The 20,883-nt window shown below is 36.3% G+C and overlaps 2 protein-coding genes across 4 annotated transcripts; both read right to left on the bottom strand.

The window, feature by feature from the left end:
• LOC102217658 (alpha-2,8-sialyltransferase 8E-like) lies at nucleotides 1-6,457 on the bottom strand. Its single transcript, XM_005796753.2, has 7 exons — nucleotides 6,279-6,457; nucleotides 4,456-4,530; nucleotides 4,251-4,325; nucleotides 3,997-4,141; nucleotides 1,108-1,220; nucleotides 942-1,034; nucleotides 1-856 (listed from the first exon to the last, which is right to left on the bottom strand). Exons 1-7 carry the CDS (start codon nucleotides 6,353-6,355, stop codon nucleotides 382-384), a joined length of 1,053 nt encoding a protein of 350 aa, XP_005796810.1. The 5' UTR covers nucleotides 6,356-6,457; the 3' UTR covers nucleotides 1-381.
• A 2,346-nt stretch (nucleotides 6,458-8,803) lies between these two features.
• Nucleotides 8,804-18,973, bottom strand: LOC102217405 (alpha-2,8-sialyltransferase 8F-like). Of its 3 annotated transcripts, XM_005796752.2 has the most exons (7): nucleotides 18,515-18,972; nucleotides 16,116-16,190; nucleotides 15,957-16,031; nucleotides 11,495-11,639; nucleotides 10,337-10,449; nucleotides 10,152-10,244; nucleotides 8,804-10,074 (listed from the first exon to the last, which is right to left on the bottom strand). In XM_005796752.2, the coding sequence occupies exons 1-7, from the start codon at nucleotides 18,610-18,612 to the stop codon at nucleotides 9,594-9,596; spliced, it is 1,080 nt and encodes a 359-aa protein (XP_005796809.1). In that variant the 5' UTR covers nucleotides 18,613-18,972; the 3' UTR covers nucleotides 8,804-9,593. The 3 variants fall into 3 exon arrangements, with proteins under 3 accessions (XP_005796809.1, XP_023205463.1, XP_023205464.1); XM_023349695.1 differs by lacking the exon at nucleotides 15,957-16,031; XM_023349696.1 differs by lacking the exons at nucleotides 15,957-16,031; nucleotides 16,116-16,190 and having other exon boundaries at nucleotides 18,515-18,973.
• Nucleotides 18,974-20,883: the final 1,910 nt, after the last annotated feature.

Raw genomic sequence — 20,883 nt, 5'->3', positions numbered from 1 at the left:
TAACTAGTAAAAGTGATTTTTATTTTGTGGATTGCAACATAAAAGCAATATTTCCCCAAATAAATATAAGACTCAATACCATTCTGATACAACCAAAAAAGTTAATTCCTGCCATAGTGTATGCAAGTGACTAGTTACCCATTTTCTCAATAGTGGTCAGTTTGTTTCAATGCCGTTTGGTCATTTACAATAATAAATATAAACAGAGCTCACCTTATTTGAATAGATAGTGTATTATTATATTTTAAATAACCTGCTTAGAGAAGACAGTCCCCAGAAACCTTTTGTACATCCAATCCCTTTCTCTCAACAGGATTAAGCGTCTCAGTCATTGCCATCCTGCATTTACAAAACAAGAACTTGCTCTCCTTTATGTAACCTCTAATCATCTTCTTGACAGTCCCCAAGGTGTAGGCGTAGCACGCCATTTCTGTGTAATTGGAGGAGTATGCTGAACTCAACTGGCATGGAGTGAAAATTGGTGTTTGGTTTCATGTCATCGTAATAGTGATTAGTCAGGTTTTTGAAGCTGAATGGATGAATACCAAATGGCCAAAATCCATAAAGATGCACGTCGTCACAAAGCTCCAATGCCAGGCTTGTCATCATGACTCCGGTGCTGAGCCGTGCTTCTTTCAGCCCGTGTGTGTGCCAGAATTTAGAGAGTTTAATGAGGTATTCAGGGTTGATGAAGACAGGGTGGATGGCAGATTCAAAGTCCTGAATGGTGTAAAGAGTTCGCATGCAAACAGCTGTATTCATGCCAAAGGAGAATGCAGGAAGGAGCAGCATCGAGTTGCCGTAGCTACTCAGCTTTTCCATTAGCGGACGTCGACGTCCTACTAGAGACTCAAACCTACAAATATAAATATAATGTGAAAAAAAAACAATCAGTGATGTTTTTAAGATGACAAAATAACCTTAGTGGCTTAGCTACTCACTTTTTAAAGAGAATGGTTGGGTTTGCCGTTACAAGGTTTGTCTTGGTACCAACGTCTTTCTCATATCCGTCTGACAAAGGAGGCAGGTTGCACCTGAAGAACAAACGTGAATTCAGATATGACAGTTTTCAGATATGACACATTTTCTTTTCAACATTTTTTTCACCTGATGACAAAATCAGCTGAATTGATCATTTTTCCACAGCTGCTGTTTGCCACGATCCCACCATTCCCGATAACAGCACACGTGTCCCATCTTTTATTTGAGAAAGGATGACCCTGAAATCATAAAATACATCACGTCAGGGATCTGCAAATGAGGCGCAAGTTATAGCGTGAACAGGCCACCAGTCCATCACATGATTGCCAGAGACACATAATTCACAGGTGTAAATAATGATGACACAACACTAATGACCTATGTAATTATTTATTTTGTTGTATGAAGACCAGATCCAGCCAGGTGTTTTGCAATATACCACGGCGGCAACCAGAATGGTTGTTAATTTTACAAAAAAAAGTTAATTTTACAAAATGCTGTCCCTTTAAATCTGCAATGTATGTAGGGCGTTTCACTCCTTACGTGTTTGACTTTGGACGGGAAGCAAGTGAAAAGACTAAGGGCAAGGCCGTTCTTTACAATGACAGTGTTACATGGATAGTACTTGGAAACATGGGTAAGGAACATATGTTGAACAAAACAGTGCTAATAAACAAGGGAGTGGGAGACAAGAGTAGAGATAAGATAAAGAAAGGATCCAGGAAGGAGCAATGAAGAGAGGGAGCTTTACATATCGAGGAAGGCTTAGTGAGATGACAGGAAAACCAGAGGAGCTGGGAAGGGATGAAAGCTGACACACAGAGGGAATGTGAACGATAAAGAAAGAGAATGAAAAATGGTGGAAAGAAACCTCAACCTAATATAAACAGTAAATAGATAGAAACACTGATGGCAAAAGATAAATGTCAAGGTATGACGAAATAAACAATAACTTTAAGTCCAGAAATAATTTTTTTCATTAACTTTATTGTCTTTTGGTTAATTTTGCACCATTCAGCCAGAGGAGTGAGATGTTGGGGAAAATCAACTACATGTTGAGGATTTAGAAATCAATTATGAGTGAAACATTACATGACAGAAACCCCGTGGGGTAAGATTTAAAGTAACTTATTTTCCCAGCATCTTTGCATGATCCAGCAGAGTAAAGCTGCTGGTTTACAGCATCCACAACTCCACCTTCCTCTGCCAAAAATCATAAATTGACGGTGATCAGAAAAGCACCGCTCAGCTTTTCTAGACACCCTCTAGAGACATTATTTAATTTGCAACAATGTTAATAAAACCCTGGACTTTATCACCCCAAATTCCAATTCCATTTAATGCATATTTCTAATCTAATAAGGTAATATATAAGAAAAAAAAACTCGCTTTAGTCATTTTGGTGCTTGATCCAATTTCAGCTGAAGAAAACAGCAGTGGTCTGCTCAGTGGCACCTGACTGGCCCTTATTATCTGCAAAGCTCATATAGCAAGACAAGCTAAAGCGGTTTTCATCAATCCAAACAACATTTCCTGACAATTGAGACGTTGACATTATGTCACAGTAAACAAAAGAAAAGGATTTTTGGACATGATTTATGCTTGTTTGACGTGTATAGAAAGCTTTTGATGTTATTCACTGCATGTCGTTTGAGATATTCTGTCTTTTAAAAATCAGAAAAGTATGACTGCTTTAGAAAACCGACGAGCTCAATGGAAACTGACTGCAAAACAGAAAGTGCTCAGATGCAAGTGTAGAATCCTAGAAAGGGCTGACCTTAAGAAAAGAAAAGGATGACTTTAGGCCTTTTGTTTAACCAACAAAAGTTTTTGTTATTTAAACACACAATGTCGACAAACACTTCGTTTGCCTAGAACAAAAGGATTACTTTTTCTAAGTTAGTCTTTTGTAGGTTAGTCTAGAAAGACTAGAAAAGGTTTGTTTGAAATGTTTGTCGACATTGCGTGTTTAACCAACAAAAACTTTTAGAAAAAACATTTTACTATGGATAAAACAAATAAGTGGCTAATATAGCTAACCTTCTTCATTTTGTCCCCACCTCAGACAGGTTTGCGTTTTTCTTTTGGTTTTATTTTCTTTTACAATAAAGAAACCCTTATAGTCGACTATAAATGTCTAGTCTATTGAACTACACCCTTATAAATACAAAGGGTGTATTTATACACCCTTTGTATAAATAGTCATCTAATGATTGACTAGTCATTATATGACTAGTCAATCATTAGTCATCTAATGACTGACTAGTCAGTCATTAGATGACTAATGATTGACTAGTCATTATATGACTAGTCAATCATTAGTCATCTAATGACTGACTAGTCAGTCATTAGATCTACTGGTCGCACTGGAACTGTATCAGTATTTTTAAGTGAAAGATAAACATAAATACTCAACATTAATCTTTACCTTCCATCTTAACTGCTGTTCTCCCCGCCAAAATGTCTCGCAAAATAATCTGTTTCTAGTCTTAGTTTTGTTTCCTATTGTCTTAGTTATTAGGCTACGAGAATTCTTCTAAAAATTATTATTTTGTCGTTGTCTAAATATTCTAAAAAAAACTTAGAGGGAGATTATGTGATTGGATCATCTTGTATTACTGGTGAGAAATAGACCTGATGTAAATATTTGTTTTTAACAGCTTTGTCCCTGCCATGTTTGTGATTTTTAGCTTGTAGCTTGTTGAATGCTGGGAACTTGTCAGGAATAGTTTGTTGAAGGACTATGACTGTGTGGTTTTTGCTCTATAAACTATTGAACTAGACCCTTATTAAAGTCCTATCTTTGATAAGGGTGAAAGATAGGACTTTGACAGGACTTTGTACAAGAGATCTGGGAGACTTTTAATGTGCCAATAAATTGGCGTTAAACCATTATCTCTCCCATGTCACCAAGGAGGGTAGAGATGGCTCTGTTGTTTCTAAAGGAAGAATATTAAAGAAAAATGAAAGAACCATGATGTTCAAGACATGATGTGTTGTAAGAAAACAACTTACTTTTGGAAATAAGTCGTAAATCTGTTGGGTCACATTCAAAATCCTCTTCCTCTCACCATCATAAACAAGCCTGGATCCCACTGCAGTGTTCGTCTGGGTTATGATGGCTTCGTCAAAACCATTGACGTTCACTCTGAGGTCCAACCTGTGAAATCATAAAAAGCCATGTTAAACTTTCTCTTTTGGGGTATATTAACTACAGCCAAGTTCAGTAATTTACAATGACATGATGAGGCGATAGAAAAAGTCCTTACCTGAATTTTTCATAGTTGAAGTCTTGTTTTGTCCAGGTTTCAGAGTATATCTCTAATGCCTGCTTAATTTTCTCTCTGGAAAACAAAGACACATTCAACAACAAAGTAAGCTGTTATTTTCCATAGTGATAACGTATCTTGATTTCACTCTGACATGAACAAAGAGACTGCTAAAGTAAATAGCTGCAGATGTTTCTTTTCTCACCCGCAGTTTTTACATGAAGCAATGGTGTTAGGTGCGCTTCTCATCTTATGCTGGTTTTGGTTACTTTCCCCATTGCTGTGATAGATACCCAAAAAGAGAAAAAGCAGAAAAAATATTAGCAAAATGATAAACACATTCACACACATTTCATTTGTCAGAAATTTTGCGATTTTTAGCTGTTATATAAAAAAAACTATTATTTTCCATTCACCAGCTCTGACAGTTACAGAGAAGATTTTCTAACTTTTAAGTACTTAGAGTACTAACGTCTTTGGTAATATAGCCTAATTACTTTTATTAGCACATTTCACTGAATAAAGAATTACACAATTACAAACATGTTTATGCAACACACCAATGTTTGAATTGGTTGAAATAAAAAACTTTTTGCTGCCAACAAACTTACTCATGGAAGTGTTCCCTGATTAATGCTTCTGATTCTAACATGGATTAATCTCATTTAAGGCTTTAGTCAATTCATTCGATTGATGAATTTCTACCAAATACACTTTGTTGAATTTTATTCGTCCAAAAGTGTTTCTAGGTTACTGTAGCAAAATGTTATTTTCTTTTAAAAGAACTGGTTTACAGATTTCAAATACCAACTAAAGCTCAGCATGTCATGCGGCTTAGAGTTTCTGAATGACTGTTTGCAAAACATTTTTTACTACTTTGCTTTAAGTAGAGGCTTTATGGAACGTAGCTGAGTTTGACAGTTCTTGTAAAACAGGTATGATTAGGAACATTTCACTGGTAGAAGGGGTAAACCTTCTACCAGTGAAATGTTCTTGTAATGTACTTATCCTGCAACCAGAACGCTGCTGATTCAAGTCCAAAATTCTCATTGTGTCCCAGGGAGAACACTAAACCCAACTTCCTTATTAATAAATATATTGGTGTGATTGCAGGTGCAGAATTACAACCACACTTCCACCTACTTACTGGAAGTGAGGAAGTGAATGAAAAATGCATGAAATTGTAAAGCGTCTGTGTATTTACAGAAGTATTTATTAATAATAATATTTACATTTGTAGTTACTGTACTATTCTGTCCAATATATAACAGACAATTTACCCAAATTTTTTCAACAACCCTCAAGTGAAATGCATTGTTAAATAACTAAACATTTAAATAATTTGATCTTCTCATGGCTCACAATTTTTTAAATTTAACATTAACTATATGTAAAATGTACACCAGAGATTAAGCAATGACAATAGTTAAACATTAAGCTGGAATGAAGCCTGTGTGTTTTTTTTGCGTTCTCACGGCAGGCTTTCTGGGAGGAGGGGGAAGTGGCAAAAATTATCTGAGGTGTGACACCGCGTACAGGAACAGCTTCAAAATTCTCCAATTCTCTTTCAAAACGTATGTATTTTTCAAAACTCATAATTCAGTACTTTTACTTTTATTGGATTAATATTTGACTAGCAGTACTTTGACTGAAGTAGTGAAACTGAGTACTTTGTCCACCACAGCCTATTTGTAAACAATTTAGATTGCGTTATTCAAGTAGTTCAGAAATTATTTTCTGTCAAAATGTTATATTTTATGCAATTTCTACAAAAATGTTCTGAAAGTTACAGTAGCATTATTACAGTGATAATAAAAAAAAGTTGCTTTTTTTCCCCCTGAAAATGTTCCTGAAGTATGTTTGTTTATTTCTCTTCAAAGAACAACTGTTAATCAGAGAAGAAGAAACTGAATTTCTAGTCACAGAAATAAAAAAAATGTTGTTTGTGTGGATGCGGTTAAAAAACCTAAGCATTTTTTGTCACAGAAAAATGTGTTTTTGTCTTCTAAAATGTTAAAAGTTGCTTACCTGATGTCCTGTAAGTACCACACCAGAGTCAACAAACTCCCAATGAAGATGATTGAAGTGAAAATCCTTCCCCTCATCCTTTTTGTCCCTTCCTGCTAACTTTTCCAGATAGTCCCCTCACCTTCCGTCTGCTTTTCTGCATTGGAAAATTTTGAAGCTGTTCCTGTACGCAGTGTCACACCTCAGATGATTTCATGCAAATTCCTCCTCCCCCCAGAAAAACTGCTGTGAGAACGCAAAAAAAACACACAGGCTTTCATTCCAGCTTAATGTTTAACTGTTGTCATTGCTTAATCTCTGGTGTACATTTTACGTATAGTTAATGTTAAATTTAAAATTTAAAATCACAAAAAAATTGTGAGCCATCAGAAGACCAAATTATTTAAATACGAAACAATTAGACGAGATAAAGAATTTTGTTTTCTTTTATCTCATTCCAAACTGTTTCCTGAATATCTGGTTGGACTCGATGAATGCCGCTCTCCCCGACAGTATTTGGAAGTTATTTTAGGTTTGTTTGTTTTTTTGGCAACTTATTTGGGTAAGTGAGTCACTCTTGAAAACTTTTGACAAAGTTCATTTTTTAATAAATGCAGACATATCACATCTTTCCATGACATTGGGGAAACTGCATTTTGTTAACTAGCAGCATTCAAATGAAGAAGATGAGCGTCGGCTGAGCTTAAAATACCCACATAAAAATACTCAAGCAAAATACCCAAATTCAGTGTACACGTGTCACACTGACTTAAAAACTGTTAAAAATCCAAGTTTGTGAAACTTAATAAAATAAAAATGTCCTGAAAGTAAAATAAAAATGTCCTGAAAGTTACAGTAGCATTATTACAGTGATAATAAAAAAAAGTTGCTTTTTTTCCCCTGAAAATGTTCCTGAAGTAAGTAAGTCTGTAAAATTCAGCTGAAATACAAACAAATTTGTGATGGAGGGGAATGTTTCAGACATAATGCGACCACTTTAACATCTAATAATTTCATCTGGCTCAGTATAGATTTAACAACAGGTCTTGATCCACCGCCACCATCATAATGTTTAGTGTTCCTTAGAATAATGGGCTTGGCTGTTTAAATAGATCTGTGTAATTTTAACACTTGTCTAAACACAAAGTGACTGCAAACATTTGAGACAAGTTTTATAAATACAGAGAAACTTTATGATCAGAAACTATGAACCATTCTTTTTAATTTAACACTTAAATCTCTATATTGTGAGTCTCTCCATGTCAAGCCATCTCTCTGAGCAGCAAATAGTGCCACCTACTGGTGTAAATTAAAAGTAACTACCATTTTTAAAGTTTGTTGCACCTTTTGCATAAAATAAAGCTTCATTCCCACCTCTGAATTTTGCCCTGAGATTCTAAGTTCATAGTGATCATAGCTTTTTCAAATTAATGATTAAATTTCCATTTTTTTCAATGCTCTGTGCTGTCAAAAATTAGATATAAAAGGAAAAACTCATACTCCCTCCTTAGGCAAGAGCCTTTTGCTCAATCTAACCTTCTTGGGTTTGGCTAATGGGAGATACATGCAATGTGTTTTTCTCCACTTAGATGTAAATATAAATATAGACAATATAAATAGATATGCAAAATAAGTTTGAACATTCAGCTTTGCTTTATTTTCCGAAAAAGAAATTTGATTCATTCCACCAAAACAAACACACTTAACTCATATAGTTGAAATAATCAAATAATCAGACAAAAATGACCTGAGTAAGAGAAAGTTTCAAAAGTAATTTTGAAATTATTTAATTTATTAGGGGGGAAATGCTATTCAATTTTAGAGAATAATTGTACTCCTGTTGGAGTACTTTTGTTTCGTCAGCCATGAAGGCTCATTACTGTTTTTTCCATTTGTGGATAATGGTTCTCTCAAGAGGTCAGGCACTTATAGAAATATTATAATTGCATTTTATTTGTGGAACCTGCAACTGTTTAAAAGTGCCCTATCATTTAAACAGGTTAGGGTAGGCCTATGCACTACACAAAACATGATAAATGCCTTTTTTATAATGTTATTTTTAGATAATGAGATTTCAGTCTGGACAGTTCTGAATATTTTGAGCTCCTTTCAGAATGGCTACATCCCCCAACTCAAAGTTCATACTCACGTGAAAATGGATGCAAGCAAATGCTTAATTATACAACTTTACATCTTTGAAAAGCATTAGTAGAGCCTCATGTACAGCCAACAAGGATACAGCAAGTGGTTTCTGAATGGTAAGTCAACAACAAAACACTTGTCTTTTCCAAGTGTTTTGGAAAAGACAAAACAGCGCATATAGAGGTAAAACCAGTTGATCAAGCATGCAGGAGTTCCACTTGGGTTGCTAGGTAACAGGCTGGGCAGTGGTTGCTAGGTAACTGTTCCTGCTGAGTTGTTACTTTACATTCTGGAGGTTTTTTGAAACTTCTTATATTTCAAACACTGAAAAACATTAACTTATTGCCAAAAAACAGCTGGATGTTGTTTTTTTAGTGCTTGGACATTTTTTAAAAGCAGTACAACCCATATGGAAGTACAAAAATGTGCAAAATGTAAATTTTTCATAATACATTCCATTTAAAGCAGTGGTTCTTAACCGGGGTTCGGTGAGTCGGTTTCAGGGGTTCGGCGGAGCCTCCGCCACAGAGGTCAAGACACACCTGACTCATTATGTAAATTTGTGATGACACGCCCCGCTTGGCCATCACTTGCTGCAGATGATCACGTTACATTAATTGGCCAATCAGTACTGCAGGGAATTTAGTGTGCTCAGTAGTCACTGTGTGACTGTCGTAGTCGTACGTTGTGTGGTTTCTTTCTTAATATTTTAATCCAGTCACACTGATTTGCAGGTATGTAATTTGTTGTGAGTTGTGTTGGTTTTGTTCTTTGATGAAGGTGATGTTCATGCACAGTTCATTTTGTGTACCAGTAAAAAAACATATACCTATGTCTTGAATTTGGAAAAAAATCATATTTGATTTATCACTAAAGGGTTCGGTGAATGTGCATATGAAACTGGTGGGTTCGGTACCTCAAACAAGGTTAAGAACCACTGCTTTAAAGGCACAAACCTGAGTAGACATTGACAGGGTTTTTTGTCACCATTATATAATCTATGTATATAAAAATTATCCAAAGTTTTCCAATCTTCAAGAAACTAAACTATGTCTTGGCAGTGGAATTTCACACAATTTACAGAAAGCTTATGTTTCCACTGGGTGTGTGACATCTATCTTATCATAAAACCTTTCATTCAAAAGAAGATTACATGTCTTGATAGATGGATCTTTTTTAAATCTTCCTCCAAGGCTAATAATAATCACCTGGTTCACAGTCCCCCAAGTGTAGATGCAACACACCTTGGGTGTGCAGTTTCAGCAGTAGGTTGAACTCCGTTGGCATGGCATGGAAGTTCTTTTTATCTTGTTTATCATCATAGTAATGGTTACTCAAGTCTTGGAAGCTGTGTGGGTGAATACTGAAGGGCCAGAATCCGTACAGGTGCACATTGTCACAAATTTCCAGCGCCAGGCTGATCATCATAATGCCACTGCTGAGCCGTTGCGCCTTCACGCCCTGAGATTTCCAGAAGACGTCCAGACTCTCCAGGTACTGTGGGTTCAGGAAGAGAGGCCGGATGGGACTTTTAAAGTCCTCAACGGTGTAGAAAGCCCGCAGAGACACAGGAGTGTTCATGCCAAAGGAGAAGGCAGGAAGAAGCATCATGGAGTCGCCATAGTTACGCAGCTTCTCCACAAAAGGACGCCGGCGTGTCATTAGAGACCCATACCTACAGCCATAAAACACATATGAAGACAGGTGGTTGTATATGACAAAATTACCTCTTAAATTCATAAACTCGCTCACTTATCTAAGAGGATACTCGGATTTACTGTCACAAGGTTTGTCTTACTACCCACATGTTTCTCATATCCGTCTGAAACAGGAGGTAGGTTACACCTTAGATGCAAAATAAACACAGATGCTGTTAAATGGAATTTATGCAGCATAACCATAATTATACAGTATCTAAACTGGAACATCTTTCTCACCTGATGACAAACTCCGCTGAATCAATCATTTTGCCACATTGGCTGTTTGCCAGGATGCCGCCGTTCCCAACAACGGCACAAGAGGCCATTGTTTTGTTTGAGAAAGGACTAACCTGGAATCAAAATTTAAAGATTAAATCATGGTATGGAAATGTACATTGCTGTATGGAAAGAAGTGTTGAAAGTATTTGTTGATATTTTTCATTTTTAGTTGTTTGACTTCTGGATATTGAGCTTGGTTTTAACTAAACTCTAACTTAACTAACTAAACTGTTTTTTTTATGTTTAGTTGTACTTTCACTGATTCTTTGTTTTCTCATCAATTTTGATGGAAAGTTTATAATTCATACTTGTACATTGTTGTAGCCACATTGCAAAAACACCAAATCTTACCAAGTATATCTCTTGCAAATATCTTAGTACACTTAGTTTAAGATAAAGCTAACTTTAAAATAACTTTCCACCAAGATAAAGGAGTTTGTTTTAAGCAAATAATTCATTAATATCGATTTTAAAAGTACTACTTCCATTGGCAGAATTTTTTCACTCATAAAATGGGAAAAAATTTGTTCCTATAAGTGAAATAATTGTAAAATATTAAACTGTAACAGACTGAATGTTCTGTTTGGGGTTTTTATGTATTTTTTGTGTGAAAAATGTTTTTGTGGTTTTTGGTGTTGATGTTCTTGATACACTTGAACCTAATCTCTAATTTGTGGGCTGCATGTAGATTAAAGCTGACAAAGAGAGCAAGAAAAAGCAGAATACAAATGATTTAAAGATGTTTTACACCTGCTTATCAGCGTTATTTTCCCTTTGTTGTGGTACACTGGAGCGACGGTAATTTTTTAAAAGTTTAATAAACAACAAACACTGGACTAATTGCCTCCTTTGTTTGTAAAACGTGGCGACATTCATAACAATCATGAAATAGGATGAAATACTTCATAGTAAAGCTAAGCTAATTTTTTACCCTAATTTTAACAGTGGCAATTATGTAAAACTAAATTATTGAATAATTGTTGGCATATTGACAAATCCAGTAATATATATCAATGCCTGTGTGCTGACAGTGGTTTAGAAAAGTCTATTGAAAGCTTTCCTCAACATATATGTTGTTTGTATTTTAACAACATTAAAGAAACAGAAATAACTCACCTTTGGGAAGGTGCTGAAGAGCTCTGCATTTATTTGAGCTGCCCTCTTCTTTTCCCCATCATAAACAAGCTTCGATCCCAGTGGAGTGTTCATTTGGCTAATGATGGCTTTATCTAACCCATGGCACCTGCTGCTCAGCTGCTGACTGGGGAATAACAAGGACTCTATTCATTGCATGTATAATGGAAAATTATAAATTGTAAAGTCAAAAAACACACATTAACGAGCCCAGTGACAGACTACACCACTCTATCCTCTGCTGGAGGCAGGCTAGCTCAAAGCAAGTGGAAGATGGATGTTTTTAATGAAAATTTACATTTTTATAAAGGAATAAGTGAAGCAGTTGTGGGTTTTTCAGGAACAAAATCTATGTACTTAAACCATTCCATATAAGTTTATTTTTTGCAGTTAGTCATTTTTATAGGATGCTCTAGGATGCTCAAATATCGTAATTTAATTTACAGATTAGTTTACAGGACATGATTCTAATAAGATGAAAATAACTAAGCAAACTCACTTTAGTAGATAATTTCTATCACATAGCTATTAGTTAATGTAAGTAAGTTATTTGAACTTGCCTTAAGTCATCGGCTGTCAAAGCAAGTACAAATTAGTGCATCGTCGGTATTAAAAGTCCTAAAACAAATGAATATCCTGATATAAAATCACACATAGCTACTAGATTCTATGTTACTAATTATGTGAAATTTGTCGATCCTGGAATAAAGTAATCACATATGACCCAGTATGACTCAGCACAGTCTTTTTAAATAACACGACATAACAAATCTTATTCAATCACCGGGGTTGTTGATGGTCACAGATATAACAGAGCAAAATGTCTCCACAAACCACTCTGTAAGGCTTTCCTGACACTAGCCTGGAAATAGTTTTATCCCTGATTAGAAGAGAATCATCCTGAAGGTCTCATTTACTTTGAAGAGACACTGCAAGAAATTGGCAGCCTGTGTGACTAAGTATCATAGTCCAGGTTTTAGGAAACCCTGGGGCAAGCATACTTCAGACTTGGGCTCATGTTACGTTGTATGTAACATGAGCCGATTCATTGAGTTGGTACGTTTCAATGAGTTATTTAACTACCTCAGAGAATACAATGGTTCCCTCTCTGCCTTCTGGATGTCTCACGTGAAAATGGATCTTGCAAGAAATCAGAGCCATCATTTCATGGTGTTTGGTGTATGATAAACTGAAACTATACAATATATCTGCCTTACTATGATGCTCAAATGTCTCTCCTCAAGGTTTATCATCCTCATGTTCAAGCCTACTTTGTAAAGGGTGGGGTTTTCTGTCTAGCCAGGAAGGCACAATCCATCTGACAAGATTCGAATAGAAGAGTGTAAATAAGGATACTAAGATTCCCGGAGAAACCAAAAGGTTTCAGCTTGAAAACCAGATACTCTCGCTTCAAAAAACAGAATTCAGTATATATGGTAGCGTAGGAACATGACAGACAATGAGTCCACTGAAAGCGTGAGACATCACAATCTACAGAAGCCTAGGACAGAGAAGGACAGAGGTCAATGCCTTTGTAGAACTTATGGAGAAAAGCTAAACACTCTAAGTCACAGGTGTCAAACTCCAGTCCTCAAGGGCCGCTGCCTGCAGTTTATAGATGTGCCACAGATACAAAACGCTGGAATGAAATGGCTTACCGTAATTACCTCCTCCTTGTGTAGATCAGTTCTGCAGAGCCTTGCTAATGACCTATATTATATATATATATATACTGTATATATATAGTATTGCATTATGATTATGGTGCAGCAGAGGCACATCTAAAAGTTGCAGGGCACCGGCCCTTGAGGACCGGAGTTTGACATCCCTGCTCTTAGTCAACATCAGTCAGACATCATCAGTCTACATTTGGTAAGAATCAGGGATAACTGTCTTTTAAAACGTATAAGTTGGGTCAAATCTTTTGGGCTTTATTCCTCAAATGTGACAGACTGTCACATTTCAGTTAATTGGAATCACGCGTGGATGTATTTTAAACTCACTGCTTTCTTGCTTGACACAATTGGAAAGTCAAAATAAATCAGCCAAGAGATGATGAAGAACTGCACAAGTCTGGTTTATCTTTGGGAACAATTTACAGATACTTGAAAATGTCCGTTCAAACAATTATAAGCAAGTGTAGACATAATGGGAATGTCCATCATGCCAGCTCAGGAAGGAGGCAGGTTCTGTGTCCCAAAGACAAATGTGTTTTGGTTCAAAATGTGCAGATTAACCCCAGGACAAATGCCAGAGATGTCGTGTAGATGCTGGGTGAAAATCTTAATCTTTGGAGACATGTCCTGTGGTCTGTTGAAACTAAAGTGGATCTGTTTGGCCATCATGACCATCGTTACATTTGGCGGAAAAACATGGTTGCTTGTCCCATCCTAACTGTGAAGTACGTCATGCTGTAGGGCTGTTTTGTTGCAAGAGTAACTGATAGACTTCATATAATAGATGCCATCAGAAAGAAAGAACTATATGTGGAAATATTGAAGCAACATCTAGAGACATCAGCCAGGATGTTAAAACTTGGGTGGAGATTTGTATTCCAAATGGAAAATAACTCTAAGCATACAGCCAAAGTGGCTACAAAGTGACTTAAGGACAACAAAGTTAACGTTTTGGTGTGGCCATCACAAAGTGCTCGTGTCAGTCTGATGGAGAAGTTGTGGGTAGATGTGAAAAGATGTGTGCGAGTGAGCCGACCTACGAAACAGAATCAGTTAGACCAGTTCCACAAGTCATACAGTCTAAAAGACAATTATACCTGATACTGATCAAATGTATACATTTAAATTCAAGGAACGTTACAAAAAATCTCCAAAAAAGAATGTTCTCACTATGTTTTCTAGCACTTACCAAATAGAAATAATTTTGCTAATTCTAACTTAAAACAAGAAAGGTTTGGTCTGTCTTACCTCAGACCGTGAGAATTTTTTTGGTGTGTTTTTTATTCCATGTATGCATGTAAATATCTGGTTTCAGTTGTCAGGTACGTAACCTGACTGGAGTCAAACTGCTTACCAACAACCACGTTTCATAACGCAATGAATAAGTAAAACGTTAAGACTTTCTCAAGTTTCAAAAATAGAGAAGTAACACAGGAAGAAAACAGGAATGGAGTCTTGAAAGCAGATAGAAATCTCTTAGGGTGTATGATAATAATTTCAATATGAGAGACCTTCACATTAGAAAGGTCTTGGGTCATCCAAGTGGTCCATTGCCTTGTCCAGATGGCTCACTCCAGAAAACGAGCAAGAAAGTTGGAGAAATCAGTGTCAGCAGTTGATGATGCTGAAGAATAGTCTGTATGCATCACTGATGCAAATGTGTGTTGTTTTATTCAGTGTATGTACATGTGTGGTTTCAGCTATATGTTCAGAGATAAAATGGTTTTGTTTGAAAACTCTCTAATTTGGGGAAAGTTACAAAAAAATATCTAGAGAATTTCAGAATCTATGTTTTCTGAAATTTAGCAAATAGAAATAATTTTGGTAATTCTAACTGACGTAAAACAAGAAATGTTTGGTCTGCATTAACTTGTTCAGACAGTGGGAAAAAAAACTTATATGTGTCTTTTTAAATCAAGTATAGGCAATAATTTGCTACATGCTCACCAAAATGGAGAGGAAGTTTCACAAGAGAACATTTAGATAAAGGCTTAAAAACACTCACATCCCACAATGATGCAATAAAAAAAAAGCAGAACCTAAATACAGAAAGCAGATGGAAATCTCTTTGGGTCCATTGCCCTGTCCAGATGGCTCACTGCAGAAAACAAACAAGCTTGCTCTCACAAGACGTGGAAAAATCAGGGTCAGCAGTTGATGATATTGAAGAATAGTCTGCATGCATCATTGATGGAAAGAGCTCAGCTTTTCACTCAACCCTGACAAGTTGGTGGAGAAGCTAGACTAAGAGCAGGACTGTGTTGGTCCTGGAGTTATTTAATAAAGGAGTTATTTAACCACCTGTCCCCAGAATGTCCAAGTCAACTTCCTTACCTCCTCCACAGTCACATTCTGCACAGGCGTGCCCCTAGGCTGTGTGCTCAGCCCCATCCTTTACTCAAGGACAACTGGAGAGAGTCAGTAGCTTCAGACTCAGATACTTTGGATTTACCTTCTGCAGAAAAATCTGTGACTGCTGAATCGTGAATATGCCAAGATCCATTACAAGTCTTTGATTAGTTTTTTCCAAAAATAATAGATATATTGCCCTCAAAAATGACTTGTTTTGTGCTGAATGATTTTTTCGTTGTTACATATCTCTAAATACTTTTTAAAGACAAGCTTAAGCAGTGAGAGTAAGACCAGTAGCTAAAACTGAGTCCTCACCTCACACATACTCGTAAACTCGGCTCTTACGTTTATTTTCACAGTCAAGGTAAAGGAAATGTCTAAAATCAACAAAACAATTTAACAAAAGAGGTTTTTACCTAAAATTTTTGAAACTGTCCTCCTGCTTTCTCCAAGTTTTGTAGTAAATATCTAATGCTTTCTTTATACTCTCTCTGCAACAAATGAATAAAGAGATTTCGTAAGTATACACAGGGCAGAAGTGGAACAAAACAAAACAAGGCTCCAACAGTTCTTACCCACAGTTTTTGCAGGAATCAGTAGACCGGGGGATGATTTTCATCTTGGGCAGGTGTCTGTGAATTTTCACATTTCTGGGACACCAATGAGAGAAAAAAACCCACCAAAATGACAAACATAGTCCTCAACAAATGTTTTTCCTATGTAGTCTGTTTTATTATTGATTAGAGAAGAAGCCAAACCTTAAAGCACAGTCGAAATGAAATGTTATTCACTTTAGTTTAAGCCTGTCTGAATTTTCTGTCTCCATGAATGGTCAGCATCTTTGATTTTGTTTTTGATCTTGATGACGTGGTATCTTTATCACCTATTTTGAAATAATGCCGTCCTTCCTCCCTTTTTCTTATCTCTGCAGTTTTTTTTTGTTTTCATTTTAACTCTAGTCTTTGTGTTAAGTTTCATAAAATTCGAGACCAAACTTCAGCTTTAGGAGAAAACAAACACAGCTTTAATTAACATTTGCAAATGAAGAAAACCATGGTTTTCTCACATGCTAGAAAACTACCAGAAACCTCCCTATTGCTTACCACTGCTGTAGGAGCACAAATCGAGTTTGTCAGTAATTATAAATATCTTGGTTTTATTCTAGATAATGAACTCTCTTTTAAAAATCACATAGCAAATCTACTACGGACATTGAAAATGAAAATTGGGTTTTATTATCGAAATGGATCTTGTTTTACACTCAAAGCTAGAAGAAAATTGGTAGCAGCAACATTCCTGCCACTTTTGGATTATGGAGATGTTTTATACAATACAGACCAAATTTTTGGACAAAGAGTTGTGTCCAAACTTTTGGTCTGTACTGTATATGAATGCTTCGACCAAATATCTTCAATCATTAAATATTGTGTATCATTGCGCTTTAAGATTTATAACCGGTAGCAGACGTCTGACACATCATTGTGATTTGTACGCAAAAGCTGAATGGCCTCCTTTAAGTGTACGGAGAAACAATCATTTAATGATCCTGATGTATAAATCTTTACTCGGTCTAACCCCAGCATATTTATCCACTCTCCTACATAGAACTGTCAGTTTTCGTTCTCTACGCTCCAATAACATTATTCTTCTGCATGTCTCACGCTTTCGAACTGAAAAAGGGAAGCAGGCATTCAGTGTGTTGGCCCCCACAGCGTGGAATCAGTTGCAGTCTGAACTTAAGATGTCGGAAATTATTTCACTGGACTTATTTTGAGCAGTTCTTAAAGATAAGCAGCAAGATTCTATGAAACAGTGTCATTGTTTTTAAATTGTTTTTGTTGTTTTATACTTGTGCATATGTATTAATTGTTTTTATCTTGTAACCAGGTTGCTATGTATTGCAAATTTTTTTGCCCAGGTCCCTCTTGAAAATGAGATCTAAATCTCAACGGGGTTTACCTAGTTAAATAAAGGAATATACTGTATATACACATATATATATATATATATATATATATATATATATATATATATATATATATATATATATATATATATATATATATATATATATATATATATATATACATAGTATATACTGTATATATAAAACATACAAAGATCACATCTCAGTGAGAATCGGATGAGTTCTGACTTGGGGCTGAACGTCCCCTCATCTACATAGGATGCATCACAGATCACATAATCACACCTCCTGGCTCAAGTGTGAGGCAAAAATCTATAAGTAACTTATCTGTAAGTTTCAGTTGAGCAGGGTTGCATACACATTCACAGCTCAACTTTGGGCATATTCTGTGTGTTTCTTGTGGATAAGACACCCTTTTAGAAATGAAACGAAATAGATAACTTCTACTTTCTTTCTGTGTCCAAACATGTGTTTCTCCAAAAAGGCCTCTCTGCAGATGGCTGAACAGATACTAGTAACTGAACTTCTACAAAATAGGCTTATCACCTTAGCCATATCTAACATCTCTAACTGCTGAACACCCTGTTCTTCACTTATTTGCGGAGGGTCAGAAGAGCCTGTTGAGCTGCAACTGAGTGCAAACCTTTAATAAAAACATCATAAAGTGTACATTCAAAGTAATTAAACATTGTTAATTAATTTTTCCTTCACATTTGTGTTTAAGTTGTGTTAAAATTGCTGAATCGACAAAGAGTGATTGAATGTGGAAAAATACTTAAAACATTTAAAAAAGCTGTGCAAACTTAGAACAAACTATCCTTCAACAGCAGGACTCAAATTGAACAGTTTCTCAAAGAAAAAAAACATCTTATGCTGCACTTTAGGTTACAGACACAAAAAATATCAGTAAAACCTTATGCATACTTGGTTGAAAAATCAGGTATGCAAATTAAGATGATTTGATGAGCATCGTTCTTATAAGCATCGTGCGCCACTTTTGTCAAAATCAAGCAGAATCCATTCACAGCAAAGACAAAGCCAACTTACTTGTTGTCCAGCATGTACCACATGAAAGTGGTCAGCAGGCTCGCCAGAAACAGGAGCCCGATCATCAAATTGAGTAGCTGCCCCCTCAAGCCTCCCATCTTCGTCTGACCTTACACATCAGCCCTCTTCATGATCTGCCTCCTTCTCTGACTGTTTCACATGTCTGCCTCTTGACACGCCTGCTGTAATTTCTCATGCATCCACCGCCCTGCCCACTGGGATTTCTTGGATGAACTCATATACTGGAACACTAGTGTGTTGCCTCTCTGCGTTGTTTTTATTTACAAACTATCGCATTCGATGTCCGTCTCCTGATGTTCCTTCAGGTCTGCCACTTCTTTCTTGGAAGATTTGTTTTCAGCCATTGAGATGATTTGCATGTCTACTATTTGTGTGAAAGCTGCATGAAAGCACCACTGCTATAAACAAATGAAGGAAGCATCGACACCAGCAAACAGACAGAAGGAAGTCAAGACTTATTTCCCTTTTACTAGCGACAACAAAAGGAAAATATGACCTAAGTTTCTCTCATTGAATTTGCCTCTTGTCAAGGAATTGGTTAAAGCATCAATCACCAAAATAAAATATTTAATAAACAAAAGGAATCCATCTTGTGTTTTTTCATCAGTTGTAGTCAGGAGTCAAAAGATGACACAGTCAAAATAAACTCGCAGATCACCATGACCTGGAAAGATTTTAAAAAGTATTAATGTGAAAAGCTTTTTTTTGCTTTGGGTCGTTTTTCCAGATTACTCCACTCCATGCTTTTAAAAATAATACTGCGTGTACCACAGGATTTCCTCGCTGTGTTTGTCAGTCTCTTCTGGCACTGTTCCCCGAACCTCACATTCTTAAACAGAGCTTAAACCACACCCCGTCACCACTTCTCATAAAAAAATAGTCTTAAAATCAATGAGAAAAGCATTGCTAATGAAACAGTTTATGTTAAAAAAATAGCCTTACATTTCTGTGAAGAGAAGAGAAGCAGGCACAAACCCCAAATGTTAGTTTCTCATTTTGTCACTATGCAACCCCAAACCTCAGGGTATTTTAATGAGATTTTATGAAGGACCAATACAGAGTAAGGCATAGTTGTGGATTGGAAAGAAAATAATGCATTTAATTCTTTGGCAAATAAAATCTGAAACATGTGGTGCACATTTTTTTTCAGCCCCTCTGATTCAATAGTTTACAGATCCACATTTTTGTTGTAATCTAATAATTTATGTGCCTCTTTTGTAGTCTATTAAATTTCCTTAACTTAATGTCCATTGGAAGTAGAAATGTTATTAGACTTCGTCGGAATCGAATGTTACGTTCCAATTAGGGATCGGATATATATATGTACATTTATTCTAGGAATAATAATAGTTACTAACTACCATTATGTGGCAGTACGGAGTCAGACCGTCTCGAAACACATGCGCGACACTTTGCAGCAGTGACGGCCGTAAAGCGAAGCAGAACACGGCATTAGCTTCAAGTGTGAGAACCGGTAGAACTGTTGCCAATTTAGCGATTTTGTCGCGGTAGTTAGCAACTTTTCACACCCCTCCAATGACTTTTTTGGGGGGAAGAGCAACTAGTGACAAATTTAGGAACTTTCTCTCGTTTATTGGAGACTTTACCAACAAACAGGAAAGCACCGATAATAATGTAGACGAGCAGAAAGGAGACCCATACTCACATTGGGACAGAATCACGCATGCGCAAAGCCGCCGGTGATTCCACTCTGGATTATAGTAAATAAAATGTAAATATAGTTTTTCATGTTGCTCAATGTTTTCTTTTCTGTGTTAAATTATAAATCAGAGTGATAAAATTGAAAAAATAAGTGATGTGTTTCTTTACTCTTCTTCATTTTTTAAATGTATTTTTAAAGTATTGAATTGGGACCTGGTTCTGGCCAATACTCATAATCAAAGGTTTCAAACAAAAAGATCTGACCAGGACATTTCTAAACTTTTATTGTGAACCCCAACATTCAAGCAATTTTTGTTCTGCTTTTGCTATCACAACCATGTTTGTTGATTTTTACAAAATGCCTCTTTTATGGGTGGGAAGGTACTTCCCAATGAGTAACCCAAGATTGAGCTTAATGTTACAAACTGAGGTTGGCAGATTAATCGAAACTAGATATAATTGTTCCTGTTATTATGGATAGTGGTCCAGATACTGAAACAGTAAAGTAGTTCCAGACTTGCTTTCTGTTTTTCTAAATGGGGTAATGTCTGATTCAGCTGACCAGCCCTGTGGGGTACATCACGGATCTGTTCTGGGTCCCATTCAGTGTTGCCAGATTGGGCTGCTTTTGAACACGTTGGCTGGGGGAAAAAACAGCTTTGGTAAAATTTGGGCTGCTTTGCGCA

This window comes from Xiphophorus maculatus, chromosome 16 (genome assembly GCF_002775205.1).
Source record: "Xiphophorus maculatus strain JP 163 A chromosome 16, X_maculatus-5.0-male, whole genome shotgun sequence".
Lineage (NCBI taxonomy): Eukaryota > Metazoa > Chordata > Actinopteri > Cyprinodontiformes > Poeciliidae > Xiphophorus > Xiphophorus maculatus.
Note: the sequence above shows the minus strand (reverse complement) of the source record. Positions and strands in the feature narration are given on the sequence as shown.